At 38.6% G+C, this 9846-nt stretch overlaps 3 protein-coding genes across 3 annotated transcripts; all 3 read left to right on the forward strand.

Moving 5' to 3' along the window:
- Positions 1 to 2692: 2692 nt before the first annotated feature.
- On the forward strand, positions 2693 to 3894 carry LOC114527677 (cartilage matrix protein-like). Its single transcript, XM_028549383.1, has 3 exons — positions 2693 to 2812; positions 3026 to 3324; positions 3763 to 3894. The coding sequence occupies exons 1-3, from the start codon at positions 2728 to 2730 to the stop codon at positions 3892 to 3894; spliced, it is 516 nt and encodes a 171-aa protein (XP_028405184.1). The 5' UTR covers positions 2693 to 2727.
- On the forward strand, positions 3893 to 5602 carry LOC114527470 (cartilage matrix protein-like). The gene is made up of 4 exons (XM_028549123.1): positions 3893 to 4062; positions 4380 to 4687; positions 5006 to 5287; positions 5496 to 5602. Exons 1-3 carry the CDS (start codon positions 3972 to 3974, stop codon positions 5138 to 5140), a joined length of 534 nt encoding a protein of 177 aa, XP_028404924.1. The 5' UTR covers positions 3893 to 3971; the 3' UTR covers positions 5141 to 5287; positions 5496 to 5602.
- Positions 5603 to 5639: 37 nt separating this feature from the next.
- On the forward strand, positions 5640 to 8616 carry LOC114527469 (cartilage matrix protein-like). Its single transcript, XM_028549122.1, has 4 exons — positions 5640 to 5923; positions 6386 to 6709; positions 7153 to 7469; positions 7850 to 8616. Exons 2-4 carry the CDS (start codon positions 6673 to 6675, stop codon positions 8087 to 8089), a joined length of 594 nt encoding a protein of 197 aa, XP_028404923.1. The 5' UTR covers positions 5640 to 5923; positions 6386 to 6672; the 3' UTR covers positions 8090 to 8616.
- The last annotated feature ends 1230 nt before the right edge of the window (positions 8617 to 9846 follow it).

Genomic DNA, 9846 nt, shown 5'->3' on the forward strand with positions numbered 1-9846 from the left:
GGTTGCGCAGGTCGTACTCATAATTCTTATTCTGGTCGAGGAGTTAAGACTTATTGACGTTAAACAATTCTTGATCTTCTGCGTATGTCATGAGACGCACCCGCGCGCATACCTCTGTGACACGGCAGGGGAAATACCAAGATATTAACGCAATGACATATTGAAATACCATTTGCCGCGCCTTGCCAAATCGGTACATATAAGAAGATAAGCGTGGCAAGGAAAACATCACAACAGACCAGCAAGTCGCAACGTGAGCATCACTTGCGCAAAGGATTTTAGAGTTGTTATTACGAAGAACAGAGGACTATTGTAAGGTAATGTTAATTATACTTTATACTTATGTGCATTTACACTTGTTAACTGTGACTGGGTATACTTGGAAATAACAATGCCTTGAACTTGATGAATTGATTCACGTATCGTAATTACAAATATATATATCTACGAAACGAATTCGAATGAGCGAGATTTTTTTTCATCATCCTCTGCAGCCCAGCAATAGGGTTAAAATTTTTCAAAGGTTCATAATGTAAGAATAGCGTTACTACTGCGTCATACCCATGCAAGGTTTTTTCTTAGACACGCTCGGTCTCTTCAGACGCATGTTCTGTGAAAAAAATTTATAGGCAAATGAAGATTTTTTAGTCTTCGATTTTGCGCGACTCATTTCCGAAGCAATCGTATTTCGTCATGATAAACATTGCGATTTGTCATTAAAAAAACACTCCGCGTCGTATTAATTTAGATATTCTGGTAAGTTCCACGTAATTTCTGGTGAAGCTCCGTATTGGACTTCATACACACACCCTAAACAAACACTAAATGCCTTGCGATGCAATCGGAAGCAGTTTTCGGAAACGGTTTGTTAAATTATTAAACAGCGATTTATGGAGCCCTTTGCCTGACGCGCGTCTGAGTGCACGACAATACGGCTAAAAATAACCTTGAAAACAAATTGCTGGGCAAATTTCAATCGGCCCGAATGACCGAAATCACCGAATCGTTCGCCGCTATACAGAGAGGAAACGCCATCACATGTACAGCAATATATATACGTTCTACCTTGATAATTTATATAACGTAGTATTGACGTATTTGTACCAAACAATCTTTATTATAAAGTGCCAATTACGAGAGGTAAAATGAAAATAACCACGAGTGCCGAAAGATTTTATTAATTTTCCTGCGATTTGTACAATGCAAAAGCACACAGGGTGTGCGACATAACCGCAAAAACCGCAAATCTTTTCTGGAACTGCAATTATGCCGTAGCATATGTACCAGCAATTAAGCGATTTAAGTCATTCAAAGCTTGAAAATGTTCACACTTACCGAAAAGCAAGCACACGGAAGTGTCAAGGACTTGTATTCACAAAGCCACGAGAAATTGCTGGTTGCGCAGATGATACAAACCCAATTTGTGTACGATGGCTGATTCAGCCTGATTGTATATTTCATCGAAGATGTAGCGCTTTAATGGTCGCCTTGCTGTGAGTGTGACCAGTCAATGCTTTGTTCCCGCATATACGATTTCAACCGTCGGCTATAAAATAACCATTAATTGACAATAATGGACCAGGGTCATTTCTAATTCATTTTGTGTGTGAGAGACTGATTGCCTGATCAACTCGCTAGAGTGGGGGAGCATATATGTGCGTTGACGCCATTTTCCATTGAGGCTTTTAAAAGTCGACTAAAACGCAATTAAGAGCAATGATGGTCTCAAGTGCGCTTTCGAAAGAATGTTTTGCGCCTACTTTGTGATTCATTGTTGAAATTTCAAGCATGTTTGATGGGTTCACGCAGAGATTCCCGGCAATGCACGTTTTTAAGAAAATAGTACATTGTTGATATTCGTTTGAGCCGTAAGTGGTAGCCACCTTGGAACATTGCTTACAAACATTCGAAGTAATGAAAACGACTGTGAAGTGCCAGTTCTCGCAGAACAGGCCAGATAACTGCGTGAATGATCAAGCTTGAAAAATTAGCTATAGGTCAAGAGTAATTTTTTCACTGTTATAGATGCAAACACATAAGTCATAAGTGAACTCAAGTGCTTAGAGGTTGACTGTCATTTTAAATATACTGTCAGAGCTTGCGAGAAACCCGAAGGAGCATTCCTCTGATAAAAAAGTTTTTGACAGGCTGTATGCGCTGATTAACTAAGTACTTGATGACGTCTTATGCAATACAATATGCGTTGTTAATTTGGGAGATTATGAATTTCATCTAATACATTCTTGTCTCGATTATGCAGCGATACCAAACATAGTTCAAGCAGAGACAAGTCTATCAAAATAGAGTGTTTTTAATTGCTTCGTATTCTGGAACTTTCTGCAGGATTGTGGGCCTAACTATAATGATAGAAAAACTCACCCAAACCCGGTGGTCCAACTCAAGTGGTATTTTACATAAGTGGATATGTTGGGGGGGGGGGAGATTTATATAATCGTATGGGAATATAAAACTGAAGTGATGGCTTATGCGCTATTTTTCATTTTAATCTGTTTACAACAAAGAGCTTGCAGTAGTCAAAAGTAAACATATTTTTAAGTGTTTTGCGATAACTCTGAGTACATAAATTGAGCAAAATCATTAGCTCATAAACATTGCAAACATTACGTACGTGCACGCGTGCGGTTTAAATGCATGTAAAAAGCAAATTGAAGCGTCATTCTTTTTGCTAATATTGTGTACGTTCTTTCTTCCAGTTCTACAGCAAAAATGAAGGGGATTATTTTGTTTGTTGCTATTTTCTGCTGTATCCAAGGCAACACATTTGCAGCATTAAAAAGCGGAAAGAATGGAGGTAATAAGCATACTCTTCACATACTTACAAATCCAATTTTAAACTGCGTCCTATAATGTTGAATGATGACGCATTCTTTCGTGCTATATCTGAGGACAAACCCTAAGCTTTTTTTGGAAAGACCTTTGCTTTATAAGAACCCTTTTGAAATATACACCAGTGTTTATACAGAATAGCATTCAGTCGTTCAACCGACAATTTTGTTTTTTTAAGCATGCACCCAGGAACCGAGGGATATTTTTCTCGTGGTGGACGGATCAGCAAGCATCGGCATCTCACAGTTCGAAAGCGTGAGGCAGTTCATTCTCCAACTGATCAAAGCTGTTCAAGTGCACGAGGATTATACTCATTTCGGCCTTTTGCAATTCAGCTCAGACGATAAGACAAAGGTTGAGTTTGAACTCGACTATTCTCATAAATCAAACGTGTTGTTAGACAAAGTGCGCAGTCTGAAGTACCAAAGTGGTACTGCAACAAAAACTGGCTCCGCTTTAGATATTGTGGAGAGAGAGGTTGGTTTAAAAGATTCGTTTATAATAATAATTATTGTTGATTGATTCATTGGTTGATTGATTGTGATATTAAGATTAAAAGTTATGGATTAAAAGCTATCGATGATATTAAGATTAAAAGTTATCAATATTATCGATTGGTTCGTAAAACATAATATGAATATTGATAGTATTCATTGATTATGGGTAATATTGATGGTTATATTGATTGACATAATATTGATTATTGATTATAATACTAATAATGATAGTATTGATTGATTGACATAACATTTAGAGTGATAGTATCGATTGATGGAAGTATATTTTGAACCAATTTCAATATAAAGTATTGAATAAATAGTCAAACATAATTACAAATAGTTGTACTGATTTTTTGATTGATTATTTGATTGATTAGACGTAACAGCACTGATGATAATTTCAATCATTTCCCAGGTTTTCACCCCTGAAGCCGATGATCGTCCCAATGTCCCAGATTACCTCATAATATTACTGATGGTCAGGCACAGACAGAAGACGAGCTTACAGGGTTTCAGAGAAGCTGAAGCGGAAAGAGAAAAATTGTAGCTATTGGTGCTGGTAGGGATAAGTTTAATTTCTTGAAACAACTGGAAGAGATCGCAAGCAGCCCTTCTGACGTGTGGATGGCCGATTTTGATAACCTGAACGAAATTGTTGGTGTCATTGTAAAGGATGTTGTGAACGAAATTTGCCCTGAACCTCCCCCGGATTATAGTAAGTGTTCAGTTTTAATATCTGAATGTCGTGGACACTGTCTAGGAGGAGCAGGGATGGGATGTAGATATACAGTCAGTATATTAACACTGTGGGGGTAGTGGTGTACAACATTGTCGCTATAACATGGAAAGACATCTGTTTGTGAACATGGAAAAGTAGTTAAATGCTCAATTTCAACTCATTATCACTGCGTGTCTGTAACAAATAGTTCAGTCTGCCAGTAACTGTTAGACATCTATACAATTTTAATGTTTGTTAATCAACTTTCATATGCAGAATTCCTAGTTCCTACAACGATTTCCTTTTTTTTCTAGCTAAAACGATCTGCTCACAAGAGCCCCGGGACGTATTTCTTGTTGTGGACGGATCCCTGAGCATCGGACCAACTCAGTTTGAAAAGATACGAGTTTTCCTCACGAAACTCGTGAAGGCGGTTGTTGTTAATCCAAACATGACTCATTTTGGGCTACTGCAGTTCAGCAGCATACGAAAAACAAGAGTAGAATTCACGCTGGATTATTCACACAGGGAAGCAACACTTTTGAATCGTATCAAGTATTTAAGATACCAAGAAGGCACGAGTACTTACACTGGAAACGCTCTGAAAATTGTCGAGCAGGAGGTTGGTATTTGATCAACTTATATGAGTTCTATCTTTTGTTTTACCTGTTCTATCTTTATGAATTACGTAAAAATGTTGTAATTATGTTTAGTTATAAGAGCTGCATGTAGCTCTGACGTATATTTGAAACCGAAGTAAAGTATATATCAAGAGATATCCAGTTGTTTCAAATGAGATATGGATTCCGCCATTTCAAATCACCTGTTGGCAATTAATCTCAAAAATAGACTTCTATTTCGACAAGGCTAAAAAAATTTTGCTATTTTTGTAGCGAATTAATCGTATCAATCAAGCAAACTGACATATTTTCCTTTTAAGGTGTTCACGGTTGAGGGCGACGACCGTCCGGAGGTCGACGACATTCTCATCGTTTTCACGGATGGCGCAACACGTGACCAACGCGTGGCCGTGAGGCATGCGGATAGAATGAAAAGAGAAACGTGCACATCATAGGAATTGCAGCCGGGCCGAAGCGTCATGAATTTAAGGACCAAGTCGAACAGATTGCAAGCAGTCCTGAGGATGTGTACATGGTAGAGTTTGATGATTTGGAAAACATGCTCTACAGGCTGGTGAATAACGTGTGCAAAGCACCGCCGAGTAAGTATACAAGTCGCCTGGCTGTTTAAACTTCTTTGAAAACATATCAAAGCATGTTTTCGTGAGAACAATGAACTAAATACTCACATGGGACATGAATTTGTCCACAATACAAATCTATTTGTGATCAATTTGTTGTGTAAACATGCCGCCGATTATTCTAAATAAACACCTTCATATTCACTGACATTTTTTCTATAATTTCTAGCAACCTTACCTCCCACCACAACGCCTGAACCTACAACCACCCCACTTCCACGACGACCCCGAACCCACGACGACCCCCGAACCCACGACGACCCCGAACCAACAACGCTACCCCCCCCCCTCCCCCGATATGCCATGAAAATGAAACGCGACGTACTCTTTCTGCTTGACTTCCCGCGACAAGTCAGAAAGAAGAGATTCCTGTTGTTCAAGAAGTACATGAAAAAACTCATCGAGCATATGCCAATCGAAGATGGCCGCTTCATGGTTGGAATTATGCAAGTCGGTGATGAGGTGGAGCCCAGCATGTACTTGAAGTTCTCAAAGTATTTGAGTCGAAATATGTTAAAGTACAAGATTAACAGAATGAAAAGATCTGGGGCAAAATACAGTTTCAATGTTGCTGCTTTCCGCCAAGCTGGTTATGAGGTAAGTCTGTTGTGTCATTTCACTGTGGACTCATTCTTTGAGCGGTCAAACAATGGAAATCAGTTTGAATTAAAATGGGGTTTTGTTAAGAATATAGCGGTGAAACCGCATTTTCCGTGCTAGGAAGTGTAAATAACAACATACGTGAATGCAGAGTTCTTGAAACACTCTAAAATATCAGTAATCTGTCTGTACTGAAATACAACAGGACCACGGTTTGACCGTTTTTAACGTATAAAGGAAAGCGCTCAAAGATTGAAGAATTAAATACTGTTTTTTTTTGGTCATACAGAGTGAATAATGCATGTGTCGCCGGTTTAACTAAGTGAGAAACATAATTGTTGTATTTCTACTAAATTTTCATAAGCTACCGATTTCTTCGAGGGTCTTAAATGCAATATAGAAGTCTCATAAGAACCATTAAACTAGGTTTCAAAAACTCTAAAATTTCTGTCTTTCTAGTTTCATAGAATGAACTACATGTATGGTCGAGCAAATGTCGAAGACGTCCTCATCTTGGTAACCACGAGGTCTTTAAGAGAACGTCCACATTGGGACAGCGACCTCACAAGAGCTAAAAAGGAAGTTGTCACCTTCCGACAAATGGGTGTGCAGGTCATAACGATTGCTTTGGGAGGGGAACGTTTCCGTATCTCAATGCAAATGCAACAAATGGCCAGTCATCAAGAAAAAATCATTCTTAGTAGCTACAAGAAGTTGGTAAAAGGGATTCAAAAGTAAACAATGTGATGGAAGTAGTCTGTCCTCCGAATGATGCTCTTCGAGGTGGGTTATTAAATATCTTATTTTTGATTTTTTCCTGTATTAGCACTGGATTAAGTTGACGTAATTCTTATTGGACCTCTAGGAAGAACAGTTTAGACTGATAGAACTATCCAGTATAAATAAATTTAGTTTAGTTTAGGTTTCCTCCTGTAGCAACACTGGATTAATAAGAGTGATCCTTACTGGACCTCTAGGAAGAACAGTCTAGAACTGATAGAGCTATCCAGCATAAATAAGTTAGTTTAGTTTAGGTTTCCTCCTGTAGTAATACTGGATCAATAAGAGATGATGCTTACTGGACCTCTATAGGAAGAACAGTTTAGAACTGATAAAGCTATCCAGTATGAATAAAATAGTTATCGTGAAAGATCTCTGATATTGCAAGGTGATGTTTATTCATTTTGTTTAGAACGCATACTAATGATTTTATCCTTCATCTTTAGCGACACAACCTCCTAGTCCTGATTGTCGCCGAACACCTCACGATATCTTCTTTGTCGTGGACGGATCCGCCAGCATCAAATCTGAAAACTTTGTCCACGTACGAAAATTCCTTATGGATCTCCTCATGCTTCTTCGTGTAGGAATTTCAGATATCCACATAGGACTTCAGCAGTTCAGCCAGGTCGACAAGACGGAGTTCTTATTGAACTTGGATAAGTATTCCGCAGAAGAGCAGATGCGAGTGGTGGACACCATGAAATACCAGATGGGAAGGAGAACCATGACTGGTGATGCCTTGACTAGGGTTGCAAATAAGGTTGGTGCTGTTTCTAAACTCTAAACAGTCAAAGCGGTGTTACACTGTATATTTTTTCACGCAACTGAAAATATTTCTACTCTTGAGAGATGTAGATTTGGCACCATGAAACTTTTGTGTTTATCGCACTCCATGCACGTTTCTTACAGTCACATTTTAAAGACTCTTCACTGATTTACATCTCTTAAAAGTAGAATGGCATTGCAAGTAGTTGCGAGAATAATTGCACCTTGTTACACGGGCTTTATAATAAAAAGCCTGAATTCGAGTGGAAATTATCTTTCGCTGCATGCATTTGCAGACAATCATTTTTCATTTCCTAATTCTGTCGTGTGTTTACCATGATTTAAAACTGACTTTCTTTCGCAAAATGTTCGTAGGTGTTCACCGGTGATCCGTTAGATGGAGATAGGCCTGGGGTCAAGGATGTCCTGATTATATTCACCGATGGCAATGCGCATGATCTGCGCGTTGCATTGAGACAGGCTGAGATTATAAATCACGTGGCGTCCGCGTGGTCACCATCGGGGCCGGTGTCAGAAGGACGTGAGGAGATTCGAGGACGAGCTGAAACAAATGTGCACGAATCCGGAGGAAGATTTCTTGATGGTCGATTTTGAAAACCTCAGTGGGTTCGCAAACGAGGCGTTCCCGTTGATTTGTAGAGAGGAGAAGAAGAAGAAGAAGTTGTGAGGTGGAGAGAAGGAGAGCGTTCTGATATATGGCTGTAGGTCCGAAGGATCTGATACATGCCGATATCAGAGATTGTGAGAAGAAACATAGCGAGTTTGTCCACTGTAATTTAATATAATATGTTGAAAGAACAGCGAATAACATCAAATAGACTGTATATTTATTGACGTAGCTAACGGTATCATATTAGAGAGAAGAATTAAGCTAGCTGGTAGAGCGATATTGAACTGTTTCCCAAAAGTAGAGAGTTCACTAGTGAACAATTTAAGTGCGAATTTGAAAGCTTGTTTCATGCTTGTCTTTATCTTCTCCATTACTGGCGCGCAGTACAAAGCAGTGGTTTGGTGTACTGATATCGTGCTTTGATAGGATTAGTGTGAATCAGTCTTATGGTATGGACTATCCAGGTTTTGTACAAATTGTTTTTAGAAAGAAAAGAGTTTCTATATCAAAAGTCATAGTCGTCTTCTTCTGTCTTTATTGATATAGTTCGAGGGGCCTGTATTGCTGAAAAAGTGCACTTGCATGGATAACTGCCCTTTTAATTAAAAAATTAAAAGCGTAGACCCTGTTTCAATACTGCAGAATTCGTATCTGTTTTGACTGAGACGAGCATGGTAACAGACTTTATGTAAAAATTGGGCATTGCTTCTTTTGGTTTTCTTCGCCAGCGCACGATTGCAGATGTCTACGCTGGAGAAAATGTTTTAATTAAAATGACCTTCAGCACGAGCGAGAATCATCGGAATTTCCGATAAATATTTTTCAAATGATCTGCAATCCTGGCAGAAACTTCCTGATGCTGCTGAGCAGGCAAGCTTGTGTTGCTGACAGCATATAACAACATCTCCTGCTGGGTTTGAAAGATCAGCCCTGAGACAAATGAGCTGTTATTGAGCTATTTTCGAGTGTGAGCATATGTCACTCGTATTAATTTTGAATATTTTATAACCATGCACACATTCCTTTCAACTCTGCAGTTTTCCAGAAGTGCTTACTCCCATCGTGCGAATAAATTCTTCATATTCAGTCTCGCATCACACTCGAGTGAGTCAACCTTCAACCGTCGAAGCAAAAAATAAAATTATAGCTTGATATCTTGGCTGTCATTTTGTGAACATGCAAATTTCTCTGCAACTGGATACAAGCGAATAAAGCTATTTTTTAAGGTCGTTATAGTGAATTCATCAGCCAAATAATATTTGAATTATTTCGTAAAATCTTCGTACAATTGGCTAATCATGTCAGGAGATTAAGAATGATTTTCAAATGCAATGAAAAAGCAGTGGGCATTTTTTATTTCTGTGTACATATAAGCATCTTCAACGAAACTCTTGTCCGTATACTGTAGTTAAAACAATCCACTTTGCATGCATTGAATTCATCGAGACAGTATAGATGATAAGTTGTATCGATTGGTTAGTCATTGACTCATTGTTTCAAATACACTCAACCCATGGCAAAACGTGACGTTTTCAAAAAAAAAAGCACAGATACTCAAATTCTCAAAAGGCACTACAGATGTTCAAATCTCATTATAAGCCTAGATTTTAAACGCCTGTGTCCAGAAAGTCAATATATACATGCTGTAACTATACACCTTCACTTGACCGCCGTTAGCTGCTTTGGAAACATCGGTGACCGATTTTTAATTAAATATACTGAGTTATTACTTCAACAGGGG

The sequence above is a fragment of the Dendronephthya gigantea genome, unplaced genomic scaffold, assembly GCF_004324835.1.
Source record: "Dendronephthya gigantea isolate DGI-Jeju-01 unplaced genomic scaffold, DenGig_1.0 000045F, whole genome shotgun sequence".
Lineage (NCBI taxonomy): Eukaryota > Metazoa > Cnidaria > Anthozoa > Malacalcyonacea > Nephtheidae > Dendronephthya > Dendronephthya gigantea.